This window comes from Neoarius graeffei, chromosome 19 (genome assembly GCF_027579695.1).
Source record: "Neoarius graeffei isolate fNeoGra1 chromosome 19, fNeoGra1.pri, whole genome shotgun sequence".
Taxonomy (NCBI): domain Eukaryota; kingdom Metazoa; phylum Chordata; class Actinopteri; order Siluriformes; family Ariidae; genus Neoarius; species Neoarius graeffei.
Genome location: NC_083587.1, coordinates 33,632,812 through 33,655,211, shown reverse-complemented (window position 1 = coordinate 33,655,211; position 22,400 = coordinate 33,632,812). Strand labels below are relative to the sequence as shown.

The 22,400-nt window shown below is 41.5% G+C and overlaps 1 protein-coding gene across 7 annotated transcripts in view; it reads right to left on the bottom strand.

Moving 5' to 3' along the window:
* Positions 1-22,400, bottom strand: part of mllt10 (MLLT10 histone lysine methyltransferase DOT1L cofactor) — a 172,497-nt gene that overhangs the window by 21,228 nt on the left and 128,869 nt on the right. For all 7 annotated transcript variants that reach the window (XM_060900009.1, XM_060900010.1, XM_060900011.1 and 4 more), the window contains 3 exons: positions 16,370-16,490; positions 12,738-12,810; positions 10,901-11,067 (listed from right to left, as the gene is read on the bottom strand). In XM_060900009.1, the coding sequence (XP_060755992.1) occupies positions 10,901-11,067; positions 12,738-12,810; positions 16,370-16,490 (361 nt within the window). The remainder of the gene's footprint in view (positions 1-10,900; positions 11,068-12,737; positions 12,811-16,369; positions 16,491-22,400) is intronic.

Genomic DNA, 22,400 nt, shown 5'->3' with positions numbered 1-22,400 from the left:
GCCAATCAGAGCGCAGGATTTGATGGAACCCGCACCGCGAAAAAAATAATTACTTATATTTCACTCCGATGATGTCACTCCCAGGGTTTTTCTGGTGACTGGATACGCGTTGTCAAAATGGCAAACCGGTTCAAAATTAAAATTCTGTTGATTAACTTGCTTTTTTTTGTGTGGAGATATATATATATATATATATATATATATATATATATATATATATATATATATATAAAATATAAAAAACATTACACGGTGGGCGGCACAAAGATATGAAGTTTATCTTCTTGTGTTGAAAAATATTTTCACTCATGAATATATTCACCACTTGAAGATAAACATCATATCTTCATGCAACCGTGTAATATCCCTCTACCCCTCATTCATATTATATATTTTCCCTATCCACATTCACTGGATATGAGCAGTTGCATGCTCTGATTGGCTACTCTACTACTAGGCTATCAGCTCATATACCATGAGTAGAGAAAAACAAAATGGTGGAGCGTGTTGCTGAACCAACCGAGGACGAAATAAAAACTCTACCTGAAAACAAAACCCCCAAAAAATTTTTAAAAAATAAATAAAGCAAAAAAACGTGGAAAGAAAGTATTTGACGGTAAGAACATCTCATCTCATTATCTGTAGCCGCTTTATCCTGTTCTACAGGGTCGCAGGCAAGCTGGAGCCTATCCCAGCTGACTACGGGAGAAAGGCGGGGTACACCCTGGACAAGTCGCCAGGTCATCACAGGGCTGACACATAGACACAGACAACCATTCACACTCACATTCACACCTACGCTCAATTTAGAGTCACCAGTTAACCTAACCTGCATGTCTTTGGACTGTGGAGGAAACCGGAGCACCCGGAGGAAACCCACGCGGACACGGGGAGAACATGCAAACTCCGCACAGAAAGGCCCTCGCCAGCCCCGGGGCTCGAACCCGGACCTTCTTGCTGTGAGGCGACAGCGCTAACCACTACACCACCGTGCCGCCCCGGTAAGAACTTTTTTTTTTTCAAGAATTATTATAGCATTTTTCACAAATTGCTCCCGTCATTTCGCCAGTTTGTTTACAATCTAAGCAGAAATTACTCTGTTGGACATTTTATATAAAAGGTTTTATTTATCAAATTTGCAAAAAAAAAAAAATGCTCTGTTTCTCAAAATCCAGTGAATGTGGACAGAATAAAACAGTTATTCCACTCAATCTCGTCATACATAGTTTATAGCCAACTCGGTGCTACGCTCCTCGTTGGCCATCAGCTCATGTACGACTCAATTTTGTGGAATAACTTAAAAATATTATATATATAATGAAAAGTTGTTTTACTGGATATTCTGAAACAAGAGGTCGTGTGTTAAATATGGTGCAGCCAATTCTGAGAAGCTATCAAAAACTTTTAAAGCATCATCTTGAAAGAAAATCAAGTTTGGAGAAAATCAGCTGTAAACTTTGTGAAGTGTAAACTACTTAATGCGAAACACATTTATTCAGCCTACACACTCAGATTTACAGGTTGTTTTACAGTGTAATATTTTGGCGATGACACATTATAGATTAAGGAATGTTTTTATAGCATAACTACAAAAACGATACGTGGGGCATTTTTTAAAAATGCAGTCTTGTTTCAAATCACTGGATCTCAGAATGAACTCTTGCCACACTCGACTCATTTTATGGCGACACATTAAGAGTTAGAGGATACACTTTGTTAGGTTTTATGAATTAAAGGGAAAAAAGCCTGACAAAAACCTAAAGCAAGATCATTTTTGCGCGGCAGCAGCACTGAAACAAATGTATACATTTTATGTGAATTTTTTTGTTATGTAATTTATGCACTTGTATGCCACAGAGCTGCTGAATCTAATTCGTCAGAATTCAGGTTTTCCTGTTAAACGTTTTCATTTTTTCTTAATAATTTGAGAGAGAGAGAGAGAGAGGCTGGTGAGAGACCAACTGTTTACAGCTGCTGCAATAAACATAACTAATAAGAACTTATCATACAGACTTTCCAAATCATTAAATATAACTAGAAATTGATAAAAACGATAACATGTGACTCCTTAAAAAAAAAATAATAATAATAACTGCTGGTAAATTGCTGAAGTATAAAACAATACAAGAACCAAGTTCTGGGTGGTAACGCCTGCGTTGATTAGTTTCCTAGAACTGCATATCCTACTGCGTTTTAGGACTTATTTACTTACTTATCACACTTCTTGTATTTACCTTTAGTAATTCATACACAGGGTAGAGCACTGGGGTCAACATGTGCAGTTTGTAATTAACTCGAGAAATAACTGGACCTTTCAGAGCCACAGCTGAACCCCAGAGCAGCATGAAACCAAACTCTCCTCTGATTTAGGAGCAGTTATATCCGAACGTTAACCCGCATTACCGGAACCACAAAACTGGTTTTAGATCAGCAGCACAGGGTGCCTTCTACACATGCTGGCACTTCCTGTTGAGGCCCTGTTGAGCGTTTCCTCTCATACATAACCAACAGCTGCTCCTCATAAAGCAAAAACAGTCAAGGCATGATGTACTGCAACTCGGGTTTGCTCGCTTAAAGCTTCCTGAAGCTCCTGCGCAATATCAAAGAACTTTAGGTGAGGGATGCGACTGAGCTCATCACCACTGCGGTCAAAGCCATTAAACGTTTTTTTGTTCCCGCCCCCTTCTTCACATTTTTACTATTTGATCATTTTATGAAAAATGACTACTTTTCTTTTTTGATTAGCATTTTAAATGGAAGTCTCTTATATCAAAGCGAGCGGCCTTCAATCGCAGTCACGCTGGATATCACAGTATACCACGTGTTTAACTCGAACAAATTCTACACATTCCGTTTAATCAATCAGTCCGGTTACTATTATTAAAACAACCAAGCTAAACGCCTCTGCCATTGGGGGGGAAAAAAAAAAAAAACATTTCATGGATTTGTTAATCAGAGAAATTAACTAAGCAAGAAAACCCAAAAAGGAACAGAGCTTATAATTACCGTAGCAAACGTAATTAATTCATTAATCTGTTGGCGAACGCTAACTTGCATAACAATAAAGTCCTGTGATGGATGTAATTACAGACTTTTAATGGGCGTGCAGATCGTTTGATTGACAAGCAGTTCAATGCTGCTAAAGTGTAAATACACATATTTTATCCAACACAGATGTACGCAGTCAATCATGCTGTCTGAAACGCACAAAACGTGATCAAAAACAAAAGCTCAAGAGGCGAGAGAGAAGAAATAAAGACTGAGGCGTAGCACATAATTCATCTCCTAAGTGAAGGAAATGAACTGTAAAGCACTGAAAAGATAAAAATTGCGACGAGTCCTGAAATCAGTAATCAAATTAATGATGCTTTGGGGTTTTTTTTTGTTCTGCGTTTGGAAAGAGGAAACAGCCATTCTCCTTCTTCCTGACTCCGTAGCGCGCGCTGAAAAACCCACGGCCGATTATTTCTCCGTGCTTTAATCAAGCTTTATTAAAAAGTGTCAAAATGAACCAAGCTCCAACACTGAAAACGTCTACTCAATGAGCAGCGTTCACATCAAAACATCTCAGCTGAACACTTTCCACAGTTTAGCTACGTATTAAACACGAGATCATTCATCCAGTCGCACTAGGACAGTTTAGCTTTTTAAGTCATTAGTTAGGTGCGTGTGTATCAAAGCTGTCAGAATGTATTTCGCTGTTTAAATACAACTTGAATTATCATCATTTTTAGGTATCTGAAGAAAGAGGAGGAAGGGTGTTTGGTGTGGAAATACACACTGGGATGTTTAAAGGAGTACGCCACCCCCAGGTGAAATTGAGTCAGTCCCGAGAGTTGGATGAGTGAGCCAAAGCATTTTGTAGCCGATCCAGCCATCGTCCTGATCTAGAAATGCCCCGGTTAGCTTTAGCTTAGCGTAGTCGCTGTAATCCGGCGTGTCCAGATAGCATTGTCGTTGCAAAAGTGAATCAAATAACTCAAGATTTTTTATAATTATTTCTCATGACCTGTACATTCACATCGAGTACACGTATCAATGCAAATTAACACGAAGGGATTTACTAGACCAATTTATATCTGGAACTATTTTCGGCCACAGCGCAGGCAAAGCACCGCTGCAGGCGCAAAGACACCACGAAGCACCTGAAAACCCTGGTTTCCCTGGTAACACTGACTACGTTTACATGCACGTCCAAATCGAGCTGCTGTTGGTAATCGAGCAAAGGGTCCCAGCAGGGGTGCCAGAGGAATCCAATCCTACATGCACAAGTGAAATCAGGCTATTGTGCAAGGTGCATTGTGCACCCGAGCCACACGTGGCGCTACACGCCCCATCGTGTTGGTACACTTCCGGTTGTCGTCATGAAGAAGAGCTAAAGTGTTGCCAGATACTGCTGACGTTTTCCAGCCCAAAACATGTTCAAATCCGCTAAAATGCACTTAAAACCCCCAATCTGGCAACACTAGCAGTTCTGTGTTCAAGCTGTTAGGCTTGCTCTAACAGACTATGGCTACAAACTGTCCGGCGCAGACCACTGTTTTGTAAGACAACTTATTTTGCACAATAATATTTTTCTAAAGTCCATTTTTGCTTACAAAAAATATATATATATTTTTTGCTTACAATTTAACTTATGTCTTAATAAACACACAAAAAGTTCAATTGTTTTGTTTTTATTGACATTCTTCAGATGTTGGACATTATATATATATATATATATATATATATATATATATATATATATACACACACACACACACACACACACACACACACACACACACACACATTATATATAATGTATGTATATATACACATACATACACACACACACACACACACACAGTGACTTGTTTATGTACACAATTCACAGCAATGCAACAGCTGTACAGATGTATTTGGTGATAAAGTAAGTGAGCTAAATTTTAACAGTGCAAACAATGCCACAAAAAGAAAAGATTCATGCCGTTGTCATGATTCGTTGTCATGCCGACCGAGGCTGTTGTGTTTCCCGCTTGTGGTCTCGTCACTCGTCACTTCCGGAAGTAGCTCGACAACTAGCTCGATAGGGTATACATGCACAAAGTAGCTCGGCAGAAATCGCATAAACTAGGTCGTGTAGCTCGATTCCGAGAAATCAAGTTTGGTTCAATTTCAGCCGAATTAAGGTGTATACATGGCATTTTGAACTTCGATTTCAGTCGAGCAACGGCAGAAATTCGATTCTCTCTATGTGCATGTAAACGTAGTGAGTGGTGTATTGACGGAAGTTGTGGTGCTGCGTGGTGTCTTTGCGCCTGCAGCGGTGCTTTGCCTGTGCTGTGGCTGAAAATAGTTCCAGATATAAATTGGTCTAGTAAATCCCTTCGTGTTAATTTGCATTGATATGTGTACTCGATGTGAATGTACAGGTTATGAGAAATAATTATAAAAAATCTTGAGTTACTTGATTCACTTTTGCAACGACAATGCTAGCTGGACACGCCGGATTACAGCAACTACGCTAAGCTAAAGCTAACCAGGGCGTTTCCAGATCAGGACGATGGCTGGGTCGGCTACAAAACACTTTGGCTCACTCATCCAACTCTAGGGACTGCAGGGACTGACTCAATTTCACCTGGGGGTGGTGTACTCCTTTAAGCCATGTATATGCATATTTCACCAAGTGTATTTTCAGGTCTGCGTTTCGCTCTCCTGTCCACACGAACGTACGACTTATTGAAAAAGCCCTCAGCGATGGCGTGATCAAGCTTAAGCCTCCCTTTTCACTACTTGTTTGGATGCTTTTGAAAACAAGGATGCCAACCTGAGCATACAACCTTCGAAACGTCACTTTCGGTTACGATATTGCACCCAGATGCCAGAACATGATGTGCTCCATCTCTCCCTGAACTCATCAGTGGCACTTTTGATTAGCTGAGAACACCTAATTTAAAATCAAGAGCATATTAAATCATACTAACTTCAAATCACGTGTGTTTGGTTTGGAGCAAGCATACACAGAAGATACGCAGGACGGGAGGTGTGTGTGTGTGGTGGATTGAGAAACGCTGCTCTACACTGTTCCTGAATCCATCCTCCGGCAGTCCATACGTATACACCTCATTTTTTTCTGCATTTCACCTTCTACAGCTCTTAATACTCCCCCCCCCCCCCCCCCCCCCCAATTTGTGCTCACCTGCTATTTCCCGCCTAGCTCTCTCCTATTATCGGGCAGCTACCAAGCAGAGAGGGTGAACGCGAACACATGCTTCCTCGGAGACATGCGAAGCCAGCCAAAAGCGTCTTTTCAAAGAACTGCGGTGTAAAACACACGAGGAGAAAAGCGCCATTTGCCCTCTTCTGCATACATGAGCTCACAGACGCCCGTGATTGGCTTGACTGTTGTCCTGATTGACAGGGGAGGCAGAGTAATACTATCCCACTCAACCTGACAGCATGGGCACCTTTGCTCCCTTGGCTCCCGGTCACGGATAGCTGTGGTATTATTAGGATCTGAACCGCCGCCCCATGAAAGAGCACGTTTCTGTTGGGCCACTCAGGAGCTCTCAACGTTATTCTTGAGGTATAAAGATATTTGTAGGCGTGCGCTCTATTTAAAAAAAATCTTTATTCCAAACATTTGAGTCGGGTTACTCTTTGGCGTCAAGGGAAAAATTTAACGGAAAAATGAGCGCGGGGCGAGGAGACACCCTCTCGAAACCAAGGCACTCCTTTGGTTAAAATGTATTTATTATATCGACGTGTGCCTGTTGGACTGTTAAAAAACCTGCCCATGCAGAGCAGCTCGTGCCTTCTTCAGGGCATAGTGCAACCGAACTGAGAAAGGTATATAAACATGTACAGCAAAAAGGTTCGATATTCTCCGGGTTTATGTTTTGGACGCGAGGATGTACTTCTGGATCTCTTTATACACAATCAATCAATCGGTTTGAATGTCTAGCCAATGGAACGGTTTATGGAGGTGGGGTTTAGTCTGGCTCATGCCGTTCCTATCTGACTTATTATAAGCACTAGTGCTCTTGTCTGGTTAATTAATTGAACATGTGCTATATATACACACACACACACACGCAAACCCTTTCTCAGCTCATTTGCACTATGCCCTAAAGAAGGCACGAGTGGCTACACGTGGGCAGTTTAACAATCCAGCTAGTACATATCAATATAATAGAGACATTTTAACCAAAGCAGTGCCTCGGTTTGGAGAATGATTCCTTTTCTCCGTTATTCTCGGCGTTTGTGCTCACATGAGGGCTCGTTTTTGCATGGATGAATATATTCCGGAAAATGCTGTTCATGTGGACAGGAAAAAGACACGGGTCAAATTCCTATGCGTGTCGACGAGCCCCGATATCTCATCTCTTATTCCATCCACATTCACTGGATATGAGCAATCGCACGCTCTGATTGGCTACTTTACTACCAAGATATCAGCTCATATACTGTGAGTAGAGAAAAACAAAAATGGCGGAGCGTGATGCAGAACCAACCGAGGATGAAATAAAAACTACTCGAAAGCAAACCCCCCCCCAAAAAAAATACAAAGGCAACAAAATATAGAAAAGTATTTCATGGTAAGAATGTACCATGAAGACTTTTTATTTATCGAATTTGCAAAAAATAAAAATGCTCCGTTTCTCAAAAGCCAGTGAATATGGGGAGAATGAAACAGTTATTCCACTCAATCTCGTTGTACGTCGCTTATAGCCGACTCGGCGCTACGAGCCTCGTCGGCTATCAGCTCGCGTGCGACTCGATTTCGTGGAATAACTTGCAATATTGTCGGCACACATTCCAATTCTAGCGAAAGAAACGTTTCTTAAACGTGTCCAAAGAACCCTTGTGTCATATCCTATAGAAAAGGCGACGCCGAATAAACGCAAAATCACACGTTTTCACAAGTTTAACGTTCCTGATTAAACATAAAATCCCAAAATTAATTACTGATCCTAAGGGTCGCATTACTTGTTATTTATTTCCAACAGAACTTAACGGAGTCGCTCGTTTTGCACGGCTGAATTTCAAACAACGCTCTACTTCCCGTATTATACTGCACTATAACCGGTTTCTGAATAGTGATTAACAATTCAAATGCAACTTTAAGGCGTTTAACTCTTAACAATGCTTACGAACGGTAAGTTATTGTGCTGATGTGAATGTGAGGAGTTATATTCTTGGGTTCGCTCTACAGTGTATGAATAAAGACGGTTGCAGGAAAGCAGTCTTGTGCGTTAAACATGTCGCATGGTGTATGTGGCAGATTCTACCGTAACTGGATCCATTAACCACTTGCCCACAAAATAAGAAATTTTTCTTGTCCTTTTTTCAGTGAGGTAATATTTTCAAGATTGAAAATATGGTATTTGGTCTTCTAAAACAGCACGTCATTTAAAAATACACCGAGTATATCAATAAAAGATTTTTAAAGAATAAAATTCTATTTCTTTGACATATCTGACAGACATAACTCCCATTTTAAAAATCCCTTTCATTCTCCCTGTTGCTGTAGTCAGTGAATTTCTGTCAGATGACCTGACGATAGACTCGGCCATTATGGATCTTTGGTAGTTATCGTGTGGAAGCAGGCTTTATCATTTTTGGGTGTCAACAGATAGAGTTGAAATAGATTAACAGCGAAAAAACTATTTCGTTCACGAGAGAAGCCCACAGTTATTTTTAAAAAATGCTATCATCAGTCTGTCAGTCAAATGCACCTGACGATAGCAAAATTCAAGCCCTCACCATGCACATGTTGACTGACGCAAAGAGGAAATTCTACTGCGCATGATTTTTGAGACAGCAGACATTTACTTCCGGGCAAGACTTGGAGTTCTGACGGCTAGAGTTCATCAAATAAATCAAGGTAAGATTTTCAGTCAGCTATCCTGACGATAGAAATTTTTGACGATAGAAACATTGAGAATATATTTGTGCATTCATATTTAAATTTTTCTGGAGGAAAACTATCGTAAGTTGAGAGAAATCAGAGCCACTTGCAACCCTTTCAGCCGACAGGCCGTTTCAATGTGTTATTTCCCCACGAAAGTGACACAGTCGTGTCTATCGTCACTGTTCTGACAATTATTGTTGATATTTCAATTTTGAAAATAAATTCTCTTTTTTATTTCAATATTTTATTTTATTTGGTTCTAGTGATGAGGTATTTAATATTACTAAATTTGTCAGATTAATAATGTAAGAAACAGTTTTGTTGCTATTGTCATCAGGGCTTTGAACCAGAATTTTTTTCCTATTGGTTCGTTCCGAACAAAAACGGAATTTTAACGTTTCCGGTTTTGGGTTCCACCATTAAATAGACGTTCCCGAACCGGTTAGAACAAAAAAAATTTCATTCCCGGAACGGTTAATTACGTTCCCTGTCAGCTGTTTAACAAATGGCTATAAAATTATGTCTCTGTCTCATCCAGCTTAAGCCAAATGTAGGCTAATTCTATTACAACCTTCATTAAATAAGACAAGAAATAATTCAAAACAATTATTTCAAATGTTGGCGATTTGGATTCTCAGTATGTCTTCCCATCTACACAAACAGAAAAAGTGCCAAAAATGAAAGATAATTCGTTTAGTGTGTTACCAAAGGCTAGTCAGGCCCTATGCATTGATAGGCTAACAGAGGTTAACGTCATTTAATGTTCACGAGCCTCTCATTAACGTGGACAAATATATTGATATCGTGTTTGAAATTGACGTTTTTGAATAACGATAGACTGCAATATTTACCTCTTATTTAAGATGTGGAGACGTGATAGTAGTCCACCCTCCCGCTCTCTCCATTCAGTCAGCGAACGTCACACAGGAAGTGAACCCCAGCGGGTCATAGAAACTTGCGCAGGAGAAGAATGACTTTTTTATTTGTAGGCTACGGAAACTTTGAGGAACGAAATAAAAACCGGTACTAACCGGTTACCATTATTTTTAATAAGCGTTTCTGTTCCGGAACATAAAAAATAATAAAGTTTCTGGTTTCGTTTCTGTTCCATGTGAAATAGAAAAAGTTCCCGGTTTTCGTTTTCGTTCCTTGAACCGGTTCAAAGCCCTGATTGTCATCTAGAGTGTCTGTCAGAATATGATGGTAGACGTTAGTTTGTCCGTCAGATTTTGATGATAGAAACCGATGTGTTTCTATTGTCATTTAGCATGTCTGTCATGTCAGGCTTTTATTAATTAGTTACCAGGACTACTGTCCTAAAATTTACTGTCAATGTCCAAGACCCCAAATGCTACTAGAAAAACTTAATAGAATGATCAAAACAATCAATTCAGCAATTTAAGGAGATGGGACTTAACTGGCCTCTGTTATGGTAGAATCTGCCATGTATGCACTCATAATTATGTCATCGTTTTATTTCTTAAGTTAATTAAAAAATAGACGCACAAGTTTAATGTATTCATTTTGTTCTCATAATAATAAATTAAATTTTGCACTGTAATCAGAAGCTCAGGGATGTTTTCGGTTTAGATCTCCTTTTAATTTCTCCGACATAGAAAAAAAAAGGAAAAAAAAAGCGTTGGGGCGTGTAATCATATGATGCCATGAATGTTTCATAATCACTGCGGTTTGGAGTTGAGAACACATGTAATCTGCTTACAATGTTACGTGCAAGAGTTAAGACTATTTAGTGAGCAGAAACTATGAGCGACACTAGAGTTTCAAATCTTAGACTATTATTTCTATATTATTCCGATATACTCATTTACAAATCTTTTTTGGGAAAAGAAATTACAGCATAAAATATTTTCTCTTGAATTATATGTATGTTAGTATGACATAATCTTACAGTATATTCATTCTTATGATGGTATTATGCTGTGTGTGTGTGTGTGTGTGTGTGTGTGTGTGTGTGTGTGTGTGTGTGTGTGTGTGCGCACTCACCATCTGCCTGTGATCCCTGCTGCAGTAGAAACTGCTGGCCTTCGTTCCACTGTCTCTCCAGCAGCTGTTCGATGCTGGTGGCCGCCGGTGGAAGCGTGTCGGTGCCCAATCCTGGCACCACAGGCACTGACGGGTCATACCGTATGTGCAGTCCGCTTAACGGAGAGCTGAAAGCATGGGAAGACACCTCTCAGAAGACTAGTACTCTTGAATACGCAAATCATGTCAACAATAACGTACAGAGAGTTAGGTTTCCATCAAAGGGGCTCCAGGATGCATGCGAATTTTGGACAGGGGTTTATTTAGATAATAAAATATCACTCCAAAGAGCCCGATTTGATCAGACTGACTACTGATCAACAAGGATAGGGACTGCTCTGCAGGTCTAGCACCAGTCCTTAAGAGACAAACCAAAACACACAGCTCTAATGAAAACATGAGCGAGACAGAAAGAGAGAGAGAGAGAGAGGGGGAGCGCGTGCACGAGAGCGAGGTTTTGGCTGCATCTCTGATGCCGTAAATCTCAGCGCACTCTTGTTTGGACAGACAGCCGTCTCTGTTGTTATGAATGCGCCGCTCCATCAGGGGCTTCCCCGAGCACGTGAATGCATCTCTGGGGTAATTAGAAAAAACAGACGGACGCCGCATGCTCATAAATCTCCACTAAGGGCTGGCGCAGTGCCAACGAGCCGTAATAGCCTGCTAAGGCACGGATCACGGAAACAACATGGTGATATATTCACAGTTCAAGCGCTGGTCCTGACCGGCTACCAATGTATTCCTGCCATTTAAACTGGACTAGTTTACAAATGCGATGGGTTTTACACATGTTTCGTAAGGAAACGTGAATCGGTGCAGACTTTTGCACGCGCCGGTTAAAATACACGACGGAATAATCACTTTTATTGAGCAGGCACAAGAATACTGTACTTACAAGGTAAAAGTTAACGTGCTGAAACAGACTCGTGTTAGAGCATGCAATCAACTACTTGCTAGCGTGAATAAACTTGGACTTCATCGCAGTTCTAAAAGTACCGACGACGCTTAGGCAAGTGTACGCGGTTGTGATTTACTGCGATATTAACATTACACGGTCATATTGTTCGAACCCTAATGGACTTTTTTTTTTCCTGATAAAAAAAATATATATATATATATATTCACATTGCAACATGGGGGAGAACCTGCATATTACAACGATATTGCTTTATAACAACATTCCCTGCAGTATGTATGTGGAGATCATCATGTGAAGCCATGAACGCAGTTAAAATGATCCTCATGCCATTTTCCAATTTTTTTTTTTTTTTATGGAATCATACGTGGAAGCATTAAGATTTAAAAAAATACAGCATGTGTCACTGAGCATTTGCAAAGTGCCGAGTCTGTGACAAGGCCGATATTAATATAACGAACACAGGTATACGATAACGTGAACCAGATAACGTGCACACCTAATTACATCACTCAAATGAACCCACATTAAGCTGTCAAACCTGGAACCAACTAAAACGAAACCACTAATGTAGTTCACCTACCTGAGAGGGTGTTATTCGATTGCATTTACGTCAAAACGTCTTGCTTAAATTATTTCCTTCTGTATAAATCCATCTGAATAAATCTTCACTGCCAAGGCGGTGGTTCGTAAAACATTTCAAAATATTTTGCTGCACGAAGAGATGCTCCTGTGTCATCTACTGCAGTCTGCAGCATGATGCTGATAGAGGAAACAGCTGAGCAGTGAAGGAGTGCGTGAGAGAGAGAGAGAGAGAGAGAGAGAGAGAGAGAGAGAGAGCTTGCAGTCCCCCTCCAGCTTTGGAATGTAAATAGGGCTTACCGTGGGGAAAGGTTCGCCTTCGGTGGGGTTCCTCGCCTGGAGAAGCCGAGCGCCCCATCCCCCAGCTCCTGATCTGAAAGATAAACAGAGTGCAGTCGATAAGAAGATGGAGCCTGGGTAAGGAGGGAACGGAAGGAGGAAAAGAAGAAGGTCCTTTGCTATCCCGGCGGCCATCGCAACTCCCTCGCGCAAATCCATCTTCAGCTCGAGTGTTGACTCTGGCAGTTCAGGCTGTGCACTGAGTGTCACCAAGACGCCTACATTACTCCCTCCCCCATTTTCTCTCTCTCTCTCTCTCTCTCTCTCCCCAACTCTCCCCCTCTTCGTCGCGCCCCTGTGCGCTCTCTCTCTCTCTCTCTCTCTTTTTTCCCCCGCTGCCCTGCAGGCCCCATGCCAGACCCTGCTTTTCATTTTCACCAGTGAAAGTAATGAATCACACATGTGCCGAAGTCAGACACGACCCCTCCCCCCAGTTCTCTCGTGCATCTCCCCATCCCCCTCCAGTCGACGCCAGCCAATCACAGCCCCAACCCCCTCCCCTGTTCTCGTCTTCCTTTTTCAATTTTAACACTTTCCAGGCCAGCATCACCTCCAGCGCCGAAGCCGAGCCGCCTCTTCGTGAATCGGGACGAGTTCGCTTTCCTCTTTTCAGGAACAGTGCTGCGCTGCATAACGGAACGCGTTACTCACTGCTGCGTGTCAGAGCCTTTCAACACAATTAGAAAAGAGCCCTTGACCAGTCTGTGCTGACAGAAAGCCAGGGTCAGGCCACGACTAGCATTAACCCTGTTGTTCTGTTCAGGTTAAAATGACTCATTTTAAATGATGTCTCTGGAAGCGTTATAAACAGGTGGACGGAGTATAAAAACCGTCACTGTGGCTCGCTGCTCATTGGCGTCAGTTTGAAGAACCACAGAAAAGCATAAATGTATCGGATGACGCTTTTATTCATGCTTTTTTTCCCCCCAAATAAAGGGCCTTTGTATGACGATATTTTCATTATGCTGTATACTGGCATTAAAACTTTCCTCAAGAGTAACTTAAGACTCAAAGTGCCATTCTTTTCCCTTGTGATAGTCATACTGGTATGTAGATATTTGCTGCTGCTGCGTTTATAGCTTTTGTGGGACGTCAGTGTGTTTTGCACCTCCAGGCCAGGGGATTGCTGGATGTTAGGGAGCCAAACATCGAACTGGGAATTAGCCTTGAACATGCAACAGGCGAGTGTTATCAACAGTTAATATCGGAGCTAATAAGGTCCCAATATGCAAACAATTTCAATGCAACACTGTTTACCAGCAGAGAACAGGGTGCAGAGCGTCAGGGGCATTTTACATTTGCATATAAATAGAATTCGGATGCCTTGAGATTTTAATTTATTTATTTTAGTGAATTTTTGTGGAAACACCATGCCAAGCAATTTATCATTCAGCAAGGAACATTTTTCTAAAAATATTAGTTTTTAAATTAAATATTTAACTAACTTTCAATTCATCTGCTCGTCTCTCTAATGCATTGGTTCTCAAAGTGGCATCCATGAAGCAGTGCCACTCAGTTATTATCCATGAATAACAACCGAGACGAAGAAGTCGACCGAATAGTCACGATATTCACTGAGCCTGAGGTGTGTAATTATTTTAGTAAAAATACACAGGTGATTACTGAAGAGAGAAAAAAAAATATCACTTATTCCGGGGCGGCACGGTGGTGTAGTGGTTAGCGCTGTCGCCTCACAGCAAGAAGGTCCGGGTTCGAGCCCCGTGGCCAGCGAGGGCCTTTCTGTGCGGAGTTTGCATGTTCTCCCCGTGTGTTTCCTCCGGGTGCTCCGGTTTCCCCCACAGTCCAAAGACATGCAGGTTAGGTTAACTGGTGACTCTAAATTGAGCGTAGGTGTGAATGTGAGTGTGAATGGTTGTCTGTGTCTATGTGTCAGCCCTGTGATGACCTGGCGACTTGTCCAGGGTGTACCCCGCCTTTCGCCCGTAGTCAGCTGGGATAGGCTCCAGCTCGCCTGCGACCCTGTAGAACAGGATAAAGCGGCTACAGATAATGAGATGAGATCACTTATTCCAATCTTCAAAAACAGCATGCAAATGTAATGCACGCAGACTCGTGTCACTTATCCACGCCGCGTCACATAAAATACTTTGCTTTGAAATCGATAAAATAAATCACGATCCCACCTTACCTTTGAATAGTTTTAGACCAAACTTCGTACCATCTTTAGTACTTTTAGGAACAGGATTTTCTTTCATAATTTGTAATTCTTCCTCACTTACAGTGACGAAGTGACTGGACACCATTCTGCCGAGTCGCTTGAGCTGATTATCGAGAAATAGTCCGGAATTCTCAACCAACCCGTGCGCACAATTTTCTATAACCACCTGCGTATTTATGCTAATAACCATTAATAACCTTTTTTTTTTTTTTGCACGTATTTAAATAATGTTCTGGAAACCTGTACTGGGGAGGATCCGTTGAATTTATACTGCAGTTAACCCCTTCAATGCTCTTGGAAGAGTCACGTACGTCATGAAATCTTTTACCGCTGTGCCTTATGACGTACGCTAAACACTTCCTTTTATGTACCTTACGTGGCACATTACTTTTACTTCACAGTGGCACATACGAATTACAGTCAATGCCTAAAACGTTCTTCCGTCATAAGGCACAGCGGTACAAGATCTCATGACGTACATGACTCGTCCCAGGGCATTGAAGGCGTTAAATGTCCAAGAAATTGGTTGAATAAATAAGAAAAATGATGATTATGATTATTTTAAGAAGACTGGTGCTTGTGAATCTGAACCAGGACGATCCCTGAGGCATGGAAACAGCTTTCTGGGCTCTTTTCACTTCCATATTCTTTACATCGAGATGAAAAGAACTGCATAACTGTGTAGTGATGGTAAAAGAAAGACATTTTTCATCTGACTAGACTTATTGGTTTTTTACTGTTTTCTGTTTGTTCGTACCTGACTACTCTTTATTCATTGTCATGTGCTTCATTTAGCTTCTTAAAAAAAAAAAAAATCAATGCTGCTTTTGGAAACACATCAGTCTGATCGGGAAATCTATCTACGTGGAAACACAGTGACTGATTTCTATAGTCGAGCAGATCAGGCTTTCTGAACCTGAGTGGTGCTTTTCTTTAACCCCCCCCCTCCTATTCTTAGCTAAACGACCTCCTGACCCCCCTACCCTACCCTACCCCACCCCCACTTAAGAACGAGGCCATGACTGATCCATTATTTCTCAAAGGCCACGTCCCCACCTTCTCCCCCCTCAGCTGGTCCCCATTTTCAGCATGGCCTGTGGATTGTGGGATTGGTGAGGTGAGGGATATCCCCACTGTGTCATTTCCACAGTCACTGGCCAGATTAATGAAATGTCTGAGCGCTAGCATGCTTCATTTAACAGGTATGTGCACTCTCGACTCATCTCACTCCTACTATGCTCTTTCTTGTCCTGGGGAGTTTCATTCTCTCGTTCTCTTTCGCACACATTCCACAGGAACAGAGGAGCAAGAAGATCGCAGACCAGAGATCCGAGACACGACCTTTGTGATAGCGGGAGTTTAACAGAAGCTGAAGCTGGATGGTGTGTGTGCGTGCGTGCGTGCGTCTTCTCACCTGCTGGAGAATTCTCCGACTGGGCGATGAGGGCGGCCATAGCGGAGTTGGGATTTAGCCGGTTGCCGAACATATGGGACGGCGCCAGGTTAAAGGTTCCCGGTAATGAGTTTGACTGCAGCTGGAAAAAAAAAAAAAAAAAATTGCAATTTATTCAAAGAGCTGCAGTCAAAGAAGCAGAATGTAAATTGTGCGAGTGTGTGGGGGAGTTAATAAAGCACCATGCCAGCTGTATTGCCTGCAAAGCCAGACGACAGCAGCCTCACACATCATGTGCTTCTAACACTAATTATTTAATCCAATTAAACCATTTCCCTAATAAGGGCTTTGGAAGGGGGGGTTGCAAATGCCTGACAAAATGGCAGTGCTAACGACAAGGTTTCACACAATGTATTTGTAGCAAAAGTGCATTTGGGGCGAAAAAAAAATAAAAAATACCGGACAGTATTGTGTTTAAAAAAAACAAACAAAAAAACCCCGGGCCAGTCCACAGCACAGTTTTCAAGCATTACTTTAGCTTCAGGGTGTTTTCCATCTTCACTTCATCCTCACATTCCTGGCAGAGTGTGAAAAATTCCTTTCCTGTTAGAAACGTTCTCTCTCTGTCCAGGCCTTCAGCCAAACACGAGCAGGAAAGCCGAGCAGATTGTGAATGAAACGTGGTGGAATCCAAATTTGTTGCGTAATCCTGCTAAAATAAGTGCTTTGCTGTGCTGTGTCATAACTACGTGCTCGTTCATCGGCGAGGTCGTCTTCGCTTTACGGTTAGCCGCTTTCGAGCTCACAGTGACGCAGGGATCCTTCCAGTTCCACCTGGACAGCTGCCAGCACTGGGAACTCTGGCACACAGGCTCAATTTCTCCAAGAATAGTCAATAAAAATATATTACGTTTTGATGGAACAAAGCTGTGTGCTGATAGTCGCAATATTCAAACACCTACAATTAACAGTTACTAGGGCTGTAACGATACACCCAACTCACGATTCGATTCGTATCGCGATTTTTGACCCACGATTCGATACACCCACGATTTTTTTTAAATGTATTTTTAAAGTAGTAAATTTGACTTATTAACATTTACTTACTCACATTAACTATTTAATAACAAATAATTCAGACCACTGCAGAGAATGAGTAATATGTATGCAAAAATGAACAAATGTATATCCAAAGACTGTTTTATTTCTCAAAATAATACTGTTGAGCCGGAAGCTCTGTTTTTTTCGGTTCTGAAAAAGTCATTTTTCCAAATCGTGTAAATCCGTTAAGATTTTTTTTTGGGGGGTGGCTCTCTCACTGTCTCACTCTCATAGGGCCAATGATTTTCTGTGATCGCGGAAAACAGATGGAAATTACGGAATTTTTATGGTGAAACATTGCTCGCGTGTCAAAATGTAACTGCCGCAGAAGGTTTCCGCCCAAGCAGACATGCCTTCAGTGTTGCCAGATATTGCTAACGTTTTCCACCCCAAAATATGTTCAAAACCAGCCAAAAAGCACCTAAACCCGCCCAGTCTGGCAACACTGCATGCCTTTCCGGTCAAGTGATTGTGATTGGCTTGTGGCACACCTAGCCAGCCAATGAGCTGCTTGTTTACAGATTCGCTCCCCGCGTCGCAACCAGAATGGCGACCGCTTAAAAGAAATGAATGCTCTGCCAGTGGCGAGTGTGGACGTTGCGTGACTCGCAGAAGACTGTTGCAGGTCGGCGAAAAAACGACTTACTAATAGATATAAAAAATAAAAGTAATTTAAGTAAGTTTAAAATGTAATTTAAATAAAAAGTAAAGTATTCATAAATTGAAGTTTGGAAGCGCCTCTGTTTTTGGGCTGAGGAGAAGTTTGAAAGGGTGTACCGCGATTCTGCCTTCTTGTATCGCGACACGGATCGTGGCTCTGCGTATCGCGATATCGATACGCATATTGTTACAGCCCTAACAGTTACGCTACGAAATCGAGTCGCACATGAGCGGACAGCTGATGAGACACGGAGCGAGTTGGTTATAAGCCGTGTGCGACGAGACTGAGTGGAATAACTTTTAGTCTATCCACATTCACTGGATTTTGAGAAACGGAGCATTTTTATTTTGTGCAAATTCGATAAATAAAGACTTCATGCAAAACGTCCGACCAAATCATTTCCGCTTGGAATGTAAACAAACCAGCGAAATGACAGGAGCAATTTGTGAAAAATGATATAATAAGGGGGGGGGGGACATTCTTACCATCAAATACTTTTATTCCATATTTTGTTGCCTTATTTTGTGTATTTTTGGGGGTTTTGTTTTCGAGCAGAGTTTTTATTTCATCCTCGGGTGGTTCAGCAACACGCTCCGCCATTTTGTTTTTCTCTACTCACGGTATGAGCCAATATCCTAGTAGCAGCCAATCGGAGCAAGCGATTGCTCATATCCAGTGAATGTAGACAGAATAATTGTGGATCTTTAAAATACCAATAACTCTGTATTCAATGGAGGCAGAGGCGATACAAAATCTGTCACACTTTTGACCAAAATTTTAATAAACTCATCCCATTTGTAAGGCGTCTTCTAAAATGTCCATTCCCCCACACACACACACACATTTCAAGAAGAAACTGCTCTCTTGGTATAAACTAGGAATGCCTCTTATTTATTTCAATACGGAAATATCCGTCTGAGTTAATGAACAGCTAGTTGGTTAACAGCTGTGGAGGGAAAAACTCTAATATGGTACAGTCAGGGATCGTTTTCCCACTGCAATTAAAACACACTCCTGTCTGTGGCAGAACATATGGTAATGAGCGACAGATATTTAGAAACGGTGAACAGAAATATTAAACACATGGGAAAAAGCTTCACTGAATATCAGCTTGCAGCCCAACTGCAGTCTTCAGCTTATGGCCAAGAGATGGCGAGTTTGAATCCTGAGGACGCTGCTGCCATCCGTGAAGCAAAACTGACCATGTTCTCTCAGTGGGATGGATGGCATCCTCCCTTTTGTTTGTCACAGTGCTCAGGAACAGCGCTGTATAATTTCTTATTGCATTCGTGTCGATGTAAGGCATAACAAATAACCGTCGTCGCTATGATTTTAGTATTTGAATACGTTTGGCACCTGGAATTGGGGTATTTGAACATGTGCACACCGCTAGAAAAGACGATTTCTCGATTCTGCTCACATATGATAACCTATTCAGAATTAGACGCTAGAGCCCTGCACTCCCGCGGGAGTCCCGTGGGACCCGCCGCAAAGCAGTGCGGCACGGGACAAATTTTGAAAGCTCATTGCGGGCGTGGGCGGGACCGGAAGTGCACATATGCGCGCGCGCGGGCGGAGTGCACATATGCAGCGCGGGTGGGAGCGGTGATAAGCTGCAGTCCCGCTAACTAAAAACGTGCTTGAAATAAAATTTATAAATTATTAATTTTTATGTCTATATCATCTATAATTTGTGCTGGATATTTTATTTGGCATTAATAAAAACATTTTAAGATGCCTAAATTTGCAGAGAAAGTCAGATTGCCAGATTGAGTGAGAAATGGTATCTTAAACTTGCCATTGATCACCCTAAGGGGAAATTCTTTGATCACTCTAATGACTCGCAGTTCACACCCAGCTAGCAAGAGGAACCACGAGTAAATTGATTTACTTGTTGCGTTAGTCTACAACTCTAATCAGAGAGACATGTTACACAGTGACGGTAGGCTTGACTCAATGCTATCCCAGAAATCCTTCCTGTAATATGCAAATTTGGCTGTCCAATCAGAGGCGGCCAAATTTGCATATTACAGGAAGGATTTATGGGATAGCATTGAGTCAAGCCTACCGTCACTGTGTAACATGTCTCTCTGATTAAAGTTGTAGACTAACGCAAGCAGTAAATCAATTCACTTCTTTTACTAGCTCTGCTTTGCAATAAAAAAAAAAAAAAAAAAAACTGGTACAAAGCAAGCCCATTCACTTTTTTTATGCTGATCAAAGAATTGCAATGGTTTCTCATGTGATAAAAATGTGTGATTTGCGATTAAATATTTTAATTGTTTGACAGCAGTAATTATTATTATTATTATTAGAGATACTACATGCTGAATTCAGAAACAAGGTAAACAATAACAAACGTGAGCTGTAAATATTTATGCTCAAATCCACTCAAAGTAGGGGGCGGGGCACCATCATGCTGTGTCAAAACAAGAACTTTCCTGAGAAATAACGCGAACGTCTGCATCATGCGGGATTTGCGGGCGGGGGCGGGACAAAATATGGCAGGCGCAGGCGGGAGCGGGACTGAAAATCATAATTTTTTTTATGGGCGCGGGCGGGAGCGGGACTGAAAATCATAATTCTTTGCGGGCGCGGGCGGGACTGAAAAATCCGACCCACGCAGACCTTTATTAGACGCATTAGATGCTTTAAAGTCACGTACTTCAGAACAAAACTGGGGACAGCGCTGTTGCAGTACTGTGTACAAGTCTTAGGCCGCCTATTCCCCCCCATACAAACTTTGTTAGAGATTTCTATTTTATGACTTCTACATTATCAAGTCAGGACAAAAACATTTTAGAGTCCAAACGTTCGTTTTTCAGCACAAAATTAAACGTTAAAGAAAACAAAATGTTTGTATCCGAGCAGCATATTACATAAAGAGACCACTTTTCAGAATAAAATAATAAAAAAAGACTAGCTCTATAAGTAAACTCACTATAGCAAACCCCTCGCTTGCAACAAACTTTGTCAACTGGAACTGTGTGAGAACTTTTATTAAAAAAAAAACACACAAAAAAACCCCCCCAAAAGCCCATACCCCTGCAACACCATGATTCAAATTCCTATTAGTCATTCAGCTCAATAACATATGGGCTCTAAATCCATTTGGTACAATTTCATGGAGCGGAACACCAGCCACAAATCACCAGATAATGACACATGTAAGAAAATAAGCATCTTTAAGACTCTGGCTCGGGATTATTTTTCTTCATGCACATCTTCAGGTGGTATACTGCAACTGTGTAAAGTTTCAACAAAATCCATCAAACCGTTTAGGAGGAGTTGCCCTTACAAGACACATGGACAGACAGATGGACTGACAGACGGACAGGGCGATTCCTGTATCTCCCCCCTTCAAACTTTGTTTGCAGGGGGTATAAAAACAATGAAGGCTGCTGGGTTTTGGTGCAAAATGAAGAAGCGAGTATGACGGTCAAAGTGTCCAGAAGAACCGTGGCTGGTTCTGTAAAGCCTAGGTCACAACCGGACGTATGATTTTTTTGGCCGTGCGATTTTTGGCGTTTCCCAAATTGCTGCGTTTTTTTTTTTTTTTGTTAGTGGAGAAAGACGCATGTTGGCCGTAAGTTTGTCTTGCAACCTGAAAAAAAAAAACGTAAGCGCCCGTAGAGTTTGACATGACAAAGAACCTCTGCGGCCGGTCTGCGGCCAGTCTACGGCTTAAAAATCAGCACGCCACACGCGCGCCCTCCGTGCGTTTCTTGCACGTAGACCGTTTGTGACCAAGGCTTAAGATGCTCAGTAAAACCTACAGCTCATTTCCTTATCTCACTGCACCTCAGAGTACTATTTATTTATTTATTTATTTAAAAGCAAAGGGTCGTCTCACACCAAATATTGACTTTGTTTCATTTATTACAGCTTACTGCTGGTTATAGTGGGTTTTTTTAATGTTGAAACATTTCATTTCATTATATTTTAAGCCATTTTTGGTCGACAGCATTTCTTTACATGTGCTTAAGACTTTTGCACGGTACTGTACAATAGAACAAAAAGATTTGAAAATGTGAACTTAAGTGTGAACCCACCCTCTGGGCTCCGTCACCTGAACTGAGCTTGACCTTTAACCTTTCACCTAACCACCTGCCATAAGTACTCTGCCTGAGGGAAGATATTCAAAATATTTGTGAAAGCTGACCCATAAATTGTCAAGGACAGTTCAGTCTGTGCTCTCTTTCCCGCTCTCTCTCTCTCTCTCCCTCCTCACACACACACACACTTCTATGCTCTCATGTCATGCATGAACATATTTTTTAAAACTCATTC